The 16,153-nt window shown below is 39.8% G+C and overlaps 1 protein-coding gene across 11 annotated transcripts in view; it reads right to left on the reverse strand.

Moving 5' to 3' along the window:
• Positions 1-16,153, reverse strand: part of tcea3 (transcription elongation factor A (SII), 3) — a 77,427-nt gene that overhangs the window by 4,680 nt on the left and 56,594 nt on the right. For 2 of the 11 annotated variants that reach the window (XM_069195458.1, XM_069195459.1), the window contains exons 3-16: positions 7,775-7,837; positions 6,363-6,468; positions 5,575-5,698; positions 5,049-5,123; positions 4,592-4,669; positions 4,416-4,481; positions 3,855-3,920; positions 3,326-3,391; positions 3,039-3,107; positions 2,508-2,576; positions 1,962-2,039; positions 1,417-1,589; positions 1,205-1,266; positions 450-599 (exon numbers count right to left, since the gene is read on the reverse strand). In XM_069195458.1, coding sequence (XP_069051559.1) covers positions 450-599; positions 1,205-1,266; positions 1,417-1,589; positions 1,962-2,039; positions 2,508-2,576; positions 3,039-3,107; positions 3,326-3,391; positions 3,855-3,920; positions 4,416-4,481; positions 4,592-4,669; positions 5,049-5,123; positions 5,575-5,698; positions 6,363-6,468; positions 7,775-7,795 — 1,203 coding nt within the window. In that variant the 5' untranslated portion in view covers positions 7,796-7,837. Of the gene's footprint in view, positions 1-449; positions 600-1,204; positions 1,267-1,416; positions 1,590-1,961; positions 2,040-2,507; positions 2,577-3,038; positions 3,108-3,325; positions 3,392-3,854; positions 3,921-4,415; positions 4,482-4,591; positions 4,670-5,048; positions 5,124-5,574; positions 5,699-6,362; positions 6,469-7,774; positions 7,838-11,527; positions 11,750-16,153 lie in introns of those variants that run through there. The other 9 variants (XM_069195454.1, XM_069195457.1, XM_069195455.1 and 6 more) reach the window with 9 other exon arrangements.

The following is a 16,153-nucleotide window of genomic DNA, read 5'->3' on the forward strand; positions in this document are numbered from 1 at the left end:
GTATTTTCCAGGAGCCGAAGGTAAGCTGACATCTGTGTATCTTCAAAGATTCATATGAGACATTATGAGTAAGAATAAAAAAAGAGCTGAATGGAGTGATTGGATGTGTCCCTGATTCGTATGCAATGCTCCTGAATATTTGTGATTGCGCAGCTTCATTCATTCGTATTTGTATCATTCCTAGGAGTCTTTCCAACAGACATTCCACACCATATAAACTAAATTAGAAACTAATTAGAAATTAAGTGATTTAAGACCAACTTACTATACCTATTTTGTTGTGCTGTACTCCCATCACAGAAACAGCTGTAAACCTATCATAGCTGTACCAGCTTTATAAATACAGTTTGAAATGTTAGACCAAGACATCCTTAGTGGTGTGCCTCACCAGCTGGGCCTTGTGCTCTCCCGCGGGTTACCTGAGGGCTGTGGCTTTGTTCCTGGCCTACCTCGGCTGTCATACTGGCGATCCTGCTGAGCTCGATGGCACCGCGGAGCACGTTCCGGCGCAGCTCGGGGTTCTTGGGGTCCTTCAGGTTGCTGATGCGGCTCCGCACTCTGTTCTTGTACTTCATGTCCGTCGCTTTGATCTCCTGGTAGATATGTGGGGAGGGGACGGTGCTAAGGAAAGGTCGGGCAGACCACGGCAAGGAGACAACTTGGTCGTTCTGAAGTCTACCTCAATACCAGCTGCTGCTCAGTACCTCGCTATCATGATGTAAAACATGAGCTTGCACAGTGGAAGTCGGTATACCTCGCTTACATATTGAATATCACAAGCTGGCTGGGGTGAAAGGAAGATAAAAGACAAAATTTCCAGAGTGGATTATATCAACCCTGCAATGGACTGGTGTCCCATCCAGGGTGTATCCCAAATTGCATCCATTGCTTGCTGAGATCAGCTCCAGCTCCCATGTGGTCCTGAAGTAGATGAAGCAGCTGGAGGATGGATGGATTGACTTTTTCAATATAAAACCAGCAAGAACGAAGAAAGATACTAAGTGGCTGATCAGGTCAAAAATGAGCATTATCAGTAACAAGAGTTTTCCATAGCTCTTAAATACAGTTGGAAACAGTTAAAGGAATATCTGCTTTTTATACAGAACACCAGTTATTAGGGATACTGCTTCTGAAAGTCACTTTTGACCTGTATGTCTGTTTCTGTTCCTGTGTTTTAAATAAAAGATTATAACAGGACTGAGAGGATATGATCTTCGATTTCAGCTGCCATAGAATCACAGTTGGTGCCATATTCTTTGTAGTTATCTAGAGAGAGAAGAAAAGGAGTTCAGCTCTCATGAAAGATGCTACAGCCCGGACATTTCCAAAAATGTCCACACTCATTCTGGTGCATCATGGCGACCTGTATAGCTCTCTTTCTTAGAGGTGACTGAACTGTTCCAGTTTGACTCTCACCGTCAGTCCGCAGTGCAGCAGAGAGCATTTCAATGCATTTGTCCCGGATGGAGTCTCCAGTAAGCAGGTGAGGGGGGAATGGCCCCCCCAAAGGACTGAAGGAGGGAGACAGTGGGCTGGTGGGGGATGTTGGGGTCTTTGGGGGCTCTGGTTTGCCTTTACTGCTGTTCACTCTGCAAATACAACAGAACAAGGAATAGGTTTATCCCATGCTGAAAAAAGAAGGCCTTGTCTTTCTCACACCTGAAGAAGGCTCCACGGCTGAAACATTGTTTTCTTTCTTCTTTTTTTCAGCATGGAATAAACCTATTACTTGTGCCTTTGCAGCCTGCGCATGCTGACGCAGCTCCCCACCTGAACTACTACAACAGAATGTTACTAAACCACCTCATTACAAACGAGCAATCCGAGGATAAGGCCGTGCCACACAGAACGATCTATTCTACTGCAGGATCACTTGGCTAACAGAAAGGAATCAAAACTTCATTCTTAAAAGCACATTAAGATTGCAATTCTCAACAATTTTCCTGAAGAAAATACTGTACCGCTCATCCCTGCTCTCAGTGGAAGGTTTTCTTGGCAGAGGAGAGAGATTAGATGGTTTGGAGGTCAACGAATCCCTCCTAGAGATCAGACAGAGAAGCTTTAAAGGAACAGTCAACATTCATTTAGTTTGCACTCAATTTGCAGTTCACTGTCAGACTTTTGTTTCTGCATGTCCATTGCAATAACAACTGCTGATGAAACTGGCCACTGTGTTATATTAATAATCAGTAGTTTACATCCTTTACAGAATAGTGTTCAACACTACTGAACATTTAGAACCATAACATTTCTCCACTCTTCTAGAAAATGAAATGCTTGCTGATACTTATTCTACCTTAGGGATGTAAAAAAGGAATGTCTTTTGAATACGAGGTAGCTTTGCTTGTTGGTATAACGTCCCCAACAATACAGTATAAAGTGCTTTTAAAGCAGTCTTCACAGAGCTCAGGGTTCAGAGAAATGTACTGTACTGACATCTGTATGAATCTAAACTATCTCTTTACATCCATGCAAGTGAATGTATTACAAAGTTTGGCACTCCTCACCTATCCCTTTTGATGTCAATGGAAAGCTTTTTTGGTGAACTGTTGGACTTGGCATCAGATGAATCTCTCCTGTCAAATAAAAGAAGAGATCTGAAGACACATGTGGAGCTTAAGCACCTGTAACAATATCTACAAACTCCTCTCAATGGGGAGAATTGAGAAAAGGGCATTGGAATGATGTTGTAAATGTGCATTTCTAGATAACGTAGATAATTTCTGACATATCAGCAGGTAAACAGGTAATTGTAACCTCTGTAGGCTCACTTTGGATAAAGATGGCAGGCAAATAGAGATACACTGGTAGGTTAATTGGCTTCTGGGAAAAGAGGGCCTGGTGTGTGCATGTCTGTTTGTGCCCAATGATGGACTGGTGTCCCATCCAGGGTGTACCCTGCCATATGCTCATTGCGACTCTGAATTGGATGTAGTGCTTAGAGAATAGAAAATGAACTGGGGTATCGTAAGATGGGATTGAACACTTTTGCAAAGCATGAGTGTGTTACAATTTTAGTTGTGAAAAGATTGATGTACCTCTCTGGTTTAGCATCAGTTGAAGGTCTTTTCACTGGGGGGGCTGACTTAGAATCAGAGGAGTCCTTCCTGCAAGATGGGGAATGGAGAGATTGATCTTTTTGCACTTCCTGTTAGAGAGTGCTACCTTATCCATCCAAATGCAGGCAGTGAATCCTACTTTAGTTGACAGGCTGATTGAAAGAAGGATAAATCACACAAGCCGCAATAGAGTCTCATCATTATCAGTCAGAACACACTTCACAACATGTCAATGTCTTGGTACAAAACCCACTCTCATTTCTAACCTTTCCTTCTTGACATCCAGAGAAGGCCTTTTAGGGGGTATAGTTTTGGCATCTGCCGAACCTTGCCTGGAAGCAGAACAAAAAGCCTTTCTACAACCTGGGATACTTTCTGCAGCACAATACAACTCCACTGCGCATCTTAACAAGCTGTAAGACAATGTCTCAACCCACTGCTTCTGAGGAAGATCACTGTCAGCTTTCATAGATTACTGTTCAACCAGAAATATCTGAACTTGTGGGTCAATTTCATACTGAGAGATTAAGCAGCTGATGAAGGTATATAAATATGAAATATTATTTGGAACACCTGTGATTGATTGCTGTTAACAAACCAGTAACCAGTAACCAGCAAATGAAAAGGAAAAGTCATTAGCCTGAAATAGATCACAATTTATGTTAAATGTAACTTTGTTCTACTGGTTAATTTGCATAGGATTGTGTAGAGTATAAATTATATTAAAATTATATTATTACAACAATGAAGGGCTGTTGCTCCCAATGACACATTAAAAGTACATTTTTTGCTGACCTTTCTTTCTTGGTTACTAGGGAAGATCGATTTGGAGGCAATGATTTGGAATCTGTTGAGTCTTTTCTGGAAATAAGGAAAATCTTTTAGTGCTTTACAAATTTTTCTTTTGAATACAGCGAGTTAAAATGCAAATCCAAAGCACTTTTTATTCATGCACGAACTTGCTGCTGTGTGTTTAACTGCAAAACAAAGCCCATTTCAGTCATGCAAGCATTATTGCCCTAGACAAGAATGACAAGCCACCGGACATGGAAACCTGAAATTGAAAAGCCACTCCTACAGTGAACTTAAGTTTCACTTCAGAGGACAAACGATGTTCTAATGATTTAAAAGCTACAAATGTTAGGCCAGACTAACTCACAGAACCTGCTTCCTTTGTAAAACAGGGAGGGTGCTATTCTGCCCTTACAATTAAAAAATAAAAACAGCTCATGTGGTCATTTACAAGCAGAAAACAAGAAGCACTAACAAGCTGGCTGTCTGAGCAGTGAAACTTGGAAATTACTGCAGCCATTTCACACCGAAAAGAGACACACAGAGGCCTTATCTTTCCCAGACCTTTCTTTTTTGCTACCAACGGAGGGCCGCATTGGAGAAAAAGGCTTGAAATCTATGGTGTCTTTTCTAGAAGACAAAAGTGACAGTGAGCTGAGCAGCAGTGCGCACCATGTATTCAGCATCAGGAGACACTGCAGTACAGAATGAGGTCACAACACCACACACACAACTCTCACCCTGAGCTCTCCTTTCTCACTTCGACAGGTAGATGCTTTGGAGGAGGAGGAGGTGGTTTGGAATCTGTAGAGTCTTTTCTAGAAGAGAAAGAAACGCCCCTGCTCTGAACTGAGTTTCTAAATTCAAATTAATGGTCCCCCACACTGACTAATGTGTGAAGAATAAGGAGCTTTGAATGAGTGGATAGAAAACAAAGAAATTTCAGCTGAACACTCTTTTGCTAGTCAGCGCAAGGACAGGTGAAGTCCTACACAGTGACAGCCATATTTTCAAAGCCTGGTAAACGAAGACGATTTGCTCAGAATGGGTTTAGCAAGATCTAAAAGTACAGCTGTGGAGCAAGGTTTTCATTTCAAGCATGACTACACAGGAAAGACTCCTGTTGTGATTTTCAAGAGTGCAGTACACAGGCCTTGCTTTCTCTCCAAAGACAAGTTTGACAGAAGGAGCTCTCACCTCTCTTTTTTCTGGTCACTGAATGTGTGCTTCTTTGGTGGCTCGAAGCTGGGCTTTGAATCCAGTGCCTGTTTCCTACAACACACAGAAACTCAAGGTTGGTGTAGCTATATTGATGCTTAATTTGCAAACAACCCTTCACACTTACTGCATCTTCTTAAAAGCTTTCTAGCAAGCAAATCACATCAACTGTTCCTAGTTTGAACAAGCTAAATCTGTAAGAATGCCATTCATGTTGTCTAGGCACAATTTATTTTCCACAATATTCAGAACTGTCCTTATTACCACTTCATGTCGTGTCTTTTCCTTCCCTAATTTAAGCAGATGACTATACATGTCTTTCCTCTGCACAACTGTTAATGGAGTGTTACTCCTGTGAGGATGCCTGTATACCTTTTGTACTGTAGATTACCCTTACTTTCCTTGTCATCCTGTGACGTACAGGTTAATGTACGGTACAAGCCCCTTTCGAGGTCAGGTTATTCTTTCCCTTGAGCCACTCCCTGTACCCCCATTTCCTGCCCACCTGTCCTCTTCATCCGGTGAGTGTTTGGCTGGCTGAGGGGTGAGCCCTGCTCCGACAGGATTGCTGGAGTTCGTCTCGCTGTCTCTCCCACTCTGGGTCTCCCCCTTCTGAGAGCCGGCTGATTCTAGAGACAAAGGGGGTCACTGTGCCACATGCTGTGCGAAGCTACACAGGCATGTTAAAAGTGCACATTGCATCTCACAATCGTATTTTGCAGCAGCCTGAAATAACATTTTTCTTATCTTCTCCAGGCACACAGCCAGTGTCAATGTCCTGCAATGCAACACATTGTCAGAGGCATCTCTCTTCTCATTTACTGAGATGCAACCACTGAAGGATATGGGAAATATGCTCTAGAACTCACAGTATTCTTTAATGCTCAGGCATTGCAACGGCTTGACCATAAAATAATGTAATACTTACAGTACAACCCTGACTAAGAGATGAATAACACTTTGGAGTATTCAAAATTATACAGATGTACTGCTGAAGAATGAAAGGAAGGTGCTGTCTATGTGCGTTTAGTGCTTTTCCACTGACCGAAACAGGCCCAAAAAGAACCATTCATATTAGCACAGAGGGCGGAACCCATCTTTTGTGATGTATCTGATGGGGTTTGGGGTGTTTCTAGTCATTAAAGTCCAGTTTTATGTGTTACAATGTTACTTACTCTCAGAATGAAGGGTTTTTGCTCCCTCCCCTGATGCTGTGGATCAGCTCCCCAACCTTCTCCCAATAGCAGAACAAGTCACATGGCATCAGCTATCCGGGACTTGTGACATCCTTACCCAGAAGTCTCTTCCAGTTCTTGATGAGGATTTTGGCCAGTGTGACAACCTCCTCGTCCGTGCAGTGCTTCCGCACGCCATTCACAGACATGCCGATCCGTGTCACCTGCACACGCCCCAAAACAGAAACAGCTTGAGATGCTCCCAGCCTGCAGCCCATGACCAGCCAGACCCCTGTCCTTAGGGATGATTAAAGAGGAGCTGCAGTCCCAATTTCTCTGACTGGTTACTAAATCTCGGTAACAAAATAAATTATAGAAAAAAATACAAATTTCGATATAACCACAAAATCATGAACTTTGGGTTCGCCACGTTGTTGTGAAATCACATTTGTGCAGGCCTCGCATGCAGGCCTTCCTGCTCACTAGTCACTGTAATGACTAGCGCCCTGTGATGCATGAGTGAATAAATACATTGCGCAGCAGACATTTCACTGCAGAACGTGATCTGCATGCACAGTTAACAAGTAGCATTTCTCTGCAAAAATGTCTCCGAATTGAGAGCAATATTTCTATTGGATTAAAGGAGATGTGTTCACAAGCCTGCTTCTTTACAATGTTATAAGGCCACATCACGCCAGTTTTGTCGCCTCGTTTTGAATAGCAGAATATGGCGCTGCGCACACCTGGAAATGTGATCTATTTTGTTATGTTAATTGGAGGTTTTACAATTTACTGTGTACATGTTACTTTTATAGTGGTTTGAAATGCAATACAGAATCAATACAGATTCTTTCTAATGCTTAAATATAAAAAATCACATTGCAGTTCCCCTTTAAGTGTGACAACTTATAACAAAGTAAGAATTGTCTCTGAATATGAGAAGCAAGAAACTGTGGTCAGTGAGATCATTTCCACATAGTAAGTGGATTCCCATGTCTGCTGATGATCACCTTGAAACACTAATAAGTGGATCTCTGTTCTCTGTTCTGTTCCACAGGGAAAAAAATATTTGATATAGAAAAGCAAAGTTATAGTAAAACACAGCTTGGACTGCCTTACTTATAAAAAAAAAAGCACTGCTTAATGATCAAAGGTGTGTACAGCAATAGCAATCATGGCTATCAAGAAGGAGTGAGAATACGAATTATGAAACAGGTTAATTCTTTGACTGGGAGTGTGAACTGACTTGAGTGAGTGTACTGAGCCAAAGTTTTAGTATTAAAAAAAACAACAGATTTATCAAAGCTTCCCAGTAAAACTTTTCCAGTCCAGACTTGTCCAGACATGCACTGGAAGCAAAATTACACCACAGAACAGCTTCATATATAATGCTCACTCCATTGGTGCAAGCTCTGGCTCCAGTGCTGACATTCAGGGAACCTTCCCAGGCTGTGGACTCTAAAATCATTTCCAGGCAGCTACCATTCCTAAGATACAGAGATATACAGCAGCCTTGCTGGCCTACAGTACCTGCAGCAGTTTCAGATTCATATTATATCCCTTCAGCTCCTTCAAAAGGTCCAGAGCCCCATCCTGCAGCAGAGATAAACATGACAGGTCAGGCAGGTCAGGAGTGCATGCAGTCCAACATGACAATGAAGAAATCATGGCTCATGTTCAGCAGCACACTGCCAATAGGAGAATTACCCAGAACTCCCTTTTTTAGTTAGAGCAGTACACATGAAGGATGCAGAACACTGCTAGTATTTCAAGCTGCTAGTATTCACAATAACGTAATTACAGTCCTCAGGGGCGAACCTTACTAACCCTTTCAGTGTAAAAATATTGATATCCATTCTAGAGCACTAGAACTGGTCATTATACCCTTGCTCGCAGTCTTCCCTGATCATTCTCATGGTTCTAGTTTGGCTCTTATGGCACTCTTAAACTCCATTTTCTCTCTCCCAATACAGCACCTTTACTTTTATGAAAACTTTCAACTAAGTGAGAGAAAACCCTGCCCTGGAGGAAAATGTTTTACACCCTCATGTAGGGTATGTACTGTCTCCTTGATGAAGCAAGTATCTATGCTGGGATAGTCACCTAGATGAAGCCGAGTGATTTCTGTCTATTACTCAAACATTCCAGCAGATTAGAAACGAGATGAAAAGATACGTGATTACATGGAGGCAGCAAAAACAAACTATAGATAAACAGGAATATAAGAAACAGCAAACTTCAATAAACTACTGTAGCTATGAAAGAGACATGGGTGGCAGGGGGACGCTGTGGGGAGCACTGCTGCCTCTCAGCACTGGGGCCCTGGGTTTGGTGCCCTGGTGTCACGCTCTGGTTTCTTTCTACAGTCCAAAAACATGCTGGTAGTAGAGTTGGGCGATAATTCGATAACGATAATTATCGCGATATAATTTTCCTCGATATAATTTGAACAAAAGTTCGATAAATGTTCGATATATATGTTTATGCTTTGCGCATGCGCACAAAATACTGCGCGAGTGCCGGTGTATGTTGCAGACCGGGCAGCAAACAGATTTGTTTAATGTTTCTGCTGTTTGGCAAGTGTTTGTTGTGTTCTTAAAATAAAAAGTTGTTTAATTTACCAATTAACTGTCTGGTTTCTTCAACTTTCACTCAGGAGAAAAAAAATCTGCCTTTAAACTTGAAAGAAATTATGATTTGACATTTATCGTGATAATTATCGATATCGACTGATATGAACATTTTTAGTGTGATAATCTTTTTGGCCATATCGCCCAGCCCTAGCTGGTAGGTTAATTGGCTTCTTTAAAAACTGGCCTGGTGTGAGTGAGCGAGTGTGTGTGGTCATGTCAGTGTCTGCCCTGGGATGGACTGATGTCCCATCTAGGGTGTACCCTGCCTTGCACTGGTTGCTGGCTGGGATAGAATCCGGCCCCCCAATGGCCCTGTATCAGATAAAACAGTTTAGAAAATGGATGGATAGATGAAAGAGACTTAGTTGTCGACATTGGCATCCTCTTCATCTTCAAGACAATGTGGAGAAGCAATAAAAAGGCAAATGTAAAGGCAATGTAAAAAAAGGCAAACAGCATAAGAACATACTGTACAGACCTAGTTAAAAGCGTCAAATTTAAAACAACAAAATTATTAAAAATGTACTACTGAGACCTCATTTAGAATACTGTGTACAATTTTACTCATTTAGAGAAATATAATACTGATCTTTAATCAGTCCAGAGAAGAGTAACATAATATATTCTTATCCTTCAAAGAATGTCCTAATTCCACCGACAAGCTACAGTAAAAGAGAAAATGAATTTTAATCCCAAACAGAAAAGATAACAAGGGGATTCACATATTCAAGATCCTTTTAATTTCTTAGTAATCAACAGTTGTAAACCATGAGGACACAATTGGAATGTACAGTGTATTTAAAACTGAGGACGTTTTACACTCCTCTCATTCATAATCATTCTTGTATGTTTATGTAAATAGAGGACTGTGATTTATTTTACAAAACATTAAGACACTAAGGCATGTTGCTTTTATCAGGTGAATCCATTTCCCCCAGTGCAAGCAACACCATGTCTGCCTTCATATGACACAAAGAGTTTCATTGAAACCACAGCTAACAGAAGTACAAGTATCTTTTAAGGACATCTATATATAGGTCTTGGCTGCCCTTCGTCAGATGAAATTTAGAAATCAAATTCCTAACCTAAGATATTAATAACATCAACAGTCTTTAGCTCCAAGCTAAGTATGCTCTCTAAAAAACAGTTATTCCCTATTCGTTCACAGCTATTTTATGGGGGAGTATGGCACCTTATAGAGTCTTATGTCAGGAAGTTGTGAAACTGCTCAGCTATCGATTGTCCAGATCTTGCGATACTGCTAAGCTATTACCAATCTTCACACTTCTCCAATGCTACTACTACGACATCCATGTCACAAAAGTGCAATACACCACACTCTGCACCTACTGTGCTTTGGAAATAGTCAATTGTCAACTGTGTCATGTTTGAGCGCAAAGTCACTCAAATGTGGACCAATGTTGAAGTTTTAAACTTTAACTTTTAATACCTAACTACAAGTTAATGTTGATGGGATTAGGCCCTACAGGAATATGGTATTTTCAATTTTTTGTCTTACAGTTGCTCTGACAGTTTTTCTAGTAACTGAATATTAGTTTAACACAGATGATCACAGCTGCCTTCCAAAAGTTTCAACAAGCATCAAATTTTAGTATTGGGATTAGTTTCAAATACCTGCTTAAGTAACTAAAATATTGCTTTCCCTACACGCTAAAGGAGCATTTTGCACTGTTGACACTACTTTTAGTGTCTCATACAATGATAAACTGACGTTCCCATGAAAGCCATCTAAAATGTCAATCCAGCCTCTAAGGTAAGTCAAATCAAAATTCCCTCAGTAATCACTTCTGTGTGTCTTCTTAAATCATCTACCACTCTCCCACTTTAAAATGCAGAGGTGGGTCACAGTTTAATGGCTTTGGAGGGGATTTCTAGACCAGAATTTTCAATATGAAGCTTCTACTGCGGTTGTTTACGCCACTGCTAGACAAGAAACAGGATCCGAATCGATTTCGTTCACATTATATGACTCCAAATGCGGCTCCCAAAGAAATCGCTGTCGCCTGTCAAGGGAAAATATGATACTTTGCTTTATGAACATTATAGTTAACAGACAGTTGTCAAGGAAATGCATTTTTCGTTATCAAATTCCCTATGTCACTTTCGATTTTAATGGGAAACTTTCAGTTCAAATAGGCTAACATGCAATATACAGTACAGTCCCGATTCCAAGTTGTGACTCGCCTGTTACGTGCGCAGCGCGCTGCATTGAAATGCAATATTATTCTTTTAAGTAGTTCTGTCGGTCGTAATCTGTATGTAAAGTTCATATTACGTCAGAAATGCTCTAGGTGGTCCAGTATTTGACATTGTGATTTTCTTATGCGTTGTGTAAAACCTGTTCTGGAGAAACACTAGCACCTGTGAAACACTAGCCTGCACGCCCTCCGCACTGACGGCACAGAAACAGCGCCGTAACTTTTCTAACGCGTAAGCCACGGGATCGCAAATAAAATATTCGTTAGACACAAACGCAGGTCATTCGAAAAGCTTAAAAAGTGCTGAAACGGAATTCTTAACTTAAATGCATTAAAAAAAAAAAAGATCGAGACCAAAGCAAGGATAGCGCTTCTTACAACAGAGACACGTCAAGCTACTGTAAACTGTAAACTGAAAATGTTTTCCTCACCATATTATTTCTAGACACCATCTTGTCCAGTTTTTTCGCAATCCGAATTAGCTCTTCCTCTCTTGTCATAGTGAACCCCGTGGCATGAATCGAAGGTTTCGAATGCTCAGTAAATAACCATTTATAAATTTAGGTAAATTAAAATACAAACGAAATGTTTCGAAGTTTGTTCCCAGTTTATTGGGGTTTCGCTGGCAGAGCAGTGATACAGAAGGGGGCGTGTTCTACAGCAACAGGCAATAAGATCACGGATCTCATACCGTCTGGCGAAAATACCCAGCACATGGCGAGAACTAAATATAGGCGTCAAGGACTGAGAGTAACGCGGTTTCAGAAAAAAATATCATATGTGAAGGTTTATGTCGCCCTCTGGTAAACACACCTAGGGCGTGAAGGAATGCGCTCTGTAGGCAGCGCTGTGTCCGTCTTAAACCTCTGGGTTACACTGTGGCTGCTGGTGTTTTCTTTGGTTCGATGGCCTTACCAACGCGCAGGTGTACAGCATGGAAACAAAAGCAAAATGTTACTGACTCGACCCACGTTAGTAACAAAAGGATGCATATAACCGACGGATGCTCGTATAAAAAAGGCGAATGTACATTTTCACATTCTATGCGTCCGATTGTGTATTTACAACTCGAATTACATGCTGTGTTTTTGTCCCGTGAATTCGGTTGAAGTAGCATGCTGCACACTGCATAACATCTGCAGTGAGTAAGAGTTATAGCGTGAGATGTACCGCACCCAATGTTTTAAGGAAACCTAGGAAAACCATGAACTTTCAGGTTTTTCAGTAGCCCCCAGTATGGATATATTAAAGTTTCAGCGTAATAAATTAACTGGTATACTAGCATTTTCAAATTCTGTGTTTGTAAGTGAATAAGAGTATAGCCGCAATTAACCATAATTCAGATTCTTAAGTGCTCTGGCTATCTGTGTTACATGTATTTTTTTGTAACGAGAAACCTCTTTGACACTGTGTCCCCTGAGCAATTTCTGAATGAAGACAATAATAAAAGTCATACACGGAAAAATTATCTATTTTTCATTCGTGCCCTTTATTTAGAGCCCTTTTTTCCCAGCTTTTATTAATAAGGGGCAGGTTGAGGCTCAGACAAGTCTTTTTTTTAACATTTGCAGTAAAACATCTGAATCCCATAATCTCTTAGGCCGCAAATGACGCAGACTTTCCAGTCAAATTCCGACAGAAAAGGAGATTTGGTTAATCTTCAACCCCTCGTCGACGGGAAATTGTCAGCAACTACAATGCAGACAGACGCTTTTTTAAAGACAAATGCACCCACACATAGTGCAGTATTGTTTTTGAGATGTTTTGACACTAAAACTGGCGGATTTATAATAATAATAATAATAATAATAATAATGCACGTTCGTTACTGCATGCAGCTAAAACACTTTATGTTATTGAAGCTAGTCCTTCAGGAAATAGTTGAAAGATCCTCAGATCAATATTCTACCGGCAACCCATCAAGCAAGACGGACTAAATACCATTTTCTTGTTTGAAGTTTTTCTTCTGTTCTGACAGGAGCAGCACAGTTATTCTGTCACTGTCAGCACACCTGTCTGCAAAGAAGCAGGCCACGCAGACGGGCCAAGTTGCAAAAAAACGTTACGAGGTCTGTAGGACACTCGGGTTTCCACCACCAGATTGGATATCAAGTCTATTTATATGTTTCTGAGGCGCAGTTGTTTCAGAAATACAGTACGGCCTCACCCACAGAAAGCAGCTCATTTGTTTTGTTTTTTTTTAACACGTTGTGTGTACTCGTTTTTAAAAGTCAGCCAGGTCATTCTCATCACAAAAGCTAAGGCCGTACTGAGAGCTAAGAAGTTTCAGAATTTGCCAAAAACTAATACGAAGTTAAGAACGGCGATTTGATCTCATCAACACGAGTATACAGGACAAAATGAAATGCCAAGCATTTTCCGATCCAGAATCAAGTGTGTTATCTGAAGCACATGTTAAAAATAGTGACACAAAATCTAGAGCTACAGACAGAAATATCTGATACCATGATATGGGCTAATTCATTAAGTGAATATTTTTACTTAATTCGTCAAGTGAAACATTGATTGTCAGATTGCCCTTGACAATGATTAATGAAGCTCATTGAACAATCTTGTTAACTAAGGCATCAATACAGTCTTCTCATATTATCGTCAAAGCAGACAACTCAAAGTGTTATCACTAATATAATGGGATATCCTATATCTTTTGATTTATCTCGAATGATTTCTGAGACAATTGACCTGTCCAACCAGAACTTGTCAAACAAAACATGCCATTGTGTTTGCATTTCTTTATTAATATCTTTATTTTATTACAAATCATAAACTGTTCAAAAGTGTCACTCAGACAGTTATTCGAAGCCAGTCTTTATATGTATCTACACATTGTATGTATCGACAGTAATTTCCTGTTATAATAAGACTTGTTTTACTCATTGTTCTAAAGATAAAGGGTACTAGAGAGATATCCTAGATACACATGATTGTGTTATTAAAGGCTCTAGATTTTCTTACAGTTTTTTAATTGATAATATAAAAAAACTGTCAAGAACACAAGAACAAAGTGTGTATTTGAACTTTCAAAAACCCAGGAATAACCTAGGAATCTTTTTTGTCGATTCCTGGAATATAACAAAAACCAGACAAGTGATGCGTCTGTGGCTCAGCCTCAGGACAGCCAAAGACATGGACAGTCCCAATTTTTATTAATGCTTCTTTCATATTCCCAATTTAGAAGCATTTAATTTTTACTAATGAGCCATGATTCACACAGATCTGTCCCAAATGTATTCTTTTTAACTTGTTTACCTGATGCATTTATCTGAAGCAATGACTTACAACAATTAACACATCTCAGAAGTAACCTGAGCATGTACAGTATCTTGAGCTACACACTGCTGCCCACTGCTGTTAAATTCTGCTTTCAGTCCTAATGCACTTAAATACTGTAGATGCGCAGTTAGGTAGGCTTGAGACAGGACAGCACTTTCTCTGTGTGTGTATGCAGTACTGTAGCTCCATGTGCTATCAGGATTTCTGTCTCAATTTCATTGGTAATCTGGACCCCATATGAATGAAGACACTGCTGCCTTCTTCCCTAAAACTGGCACTAATTCTGTTTGTTTTCACCCTGCTGTTATATTGTACTTCTCTGCAAGTAGTTCATCTGATGAAGGGCTGTTCTTTCAACTCGTATTGTTCAATAGAAAGATTTGTAACGCACAGTAATTACAGTAGGTGTGCTGCTTGAAATTTAAGATTTATTCATTTCAAGACAGACAAAAAAGGCATTGTGAAAACATTACTGAGGCATAATGTGTTATTCAAACTGTGTATCTGCTGTTGCTGTGGTTTTCTTTGTATTATTTTGTTTTGCCATGTACTGTAGAGTATTTCCTGTTTTTTAATCATGAAGACAGCACTATGGCTTACTGTATATGGCAACCATTCTCTAAACTGCCTTATCCAGTACAGAGTCAGGGAGAGCTGTACCCTCACCCAGCAAGAACCGGGCGCCAGGCAGGGCAGAGACAGACACAAACAGACTCACACTCACACCAGGACCAATTTTCCCAGAAGCCCATTAACCTACCAGTACGTCTCTGGACTGAGAAAACTGGAACACCTGGAGGAAACCAAACACAGGAACAACAAACTCCACAAAGATAGCACCCCAGGAACTGAACCCAGAACCACGAGACAGAAATGATTAATAATATTATATATATGTATATATAACACAGTATGTCTGATATAATGTATATATGTCACTTACATAATCAGAATGTTTTAATAAAGGATTTAACCTTTATTAGATTTTAATGAAGAAGTTAACCACAGCACTAGAAGTTTATTAAAATAAGGTTTTATTTACTTCTAACCATTTCCTTTTTAATTTACAATAACTTCATAATTATTTATGTAACATTTATTTAAACAAACACAAGCTTAGACAAAAATTTTTTTAAGTATTATAATTTTACTGTCAGGTAAAAACACTCTCAGCATATACTTTCTAGAAATTAATGAATATATATATATACTCTGTGGTACTCTATTTTTAGATCTTCAAAATATTATATTCTGGGCATCCATATACAGTGTAATGTAATAGAAAAAATCTTCACAAGACCTTTGAAAGTGCCTGGTTTATTAATATATCTGGTGTATACTTAATTCAAAAATTCAAAGTGCTAGCTAGTGCTTAGTGAACCTGCACTTACTGAAAGTAGTGCCATCTCAGGGCCAAACAGACAAAATGCAGCTCCTTTTTCAAAACAAGAAAACACGAGACAATATTACCGTACATGCATAGAGCTTGTTTAGTTGTTCGTGGTCAAGTTATTTGAAGACTTCATCCAGATGCTTCTTGAAAGAAGCTAAGGTGCTAGTTTTAACGATATGACAAGGTAATTTGTTCCAGACTAGACTAGACTAGTTTTTGACAATCATGTGATTTATTCATTATAGTGCTTTATTTAGTTATCTAAGTGAATATACATTATTTCAGTTACATTAGCAATAGTTTCTAGATGATATTCTTTACAATTTTGAAGGGGACATACAGTAAAGTAGATACCAATGTATTATTACCA

The sequence above is a fragment of the Lepisosteus oculatus genome, chromosome 11, assembly GCF_040954835.1.
Source record: "Lepisosteus oculatus isolate fLepOcu1 chromosome 11, fLepOcu1.hap2, whole genome shotgun sequence".
Lineage (NCBI taxonomy): Eukaryota > Metazoa > Chordata > Actinopteri > Semionotiformes > Lepisosteidae > Lepisosteus > Lepisosteus oculatus.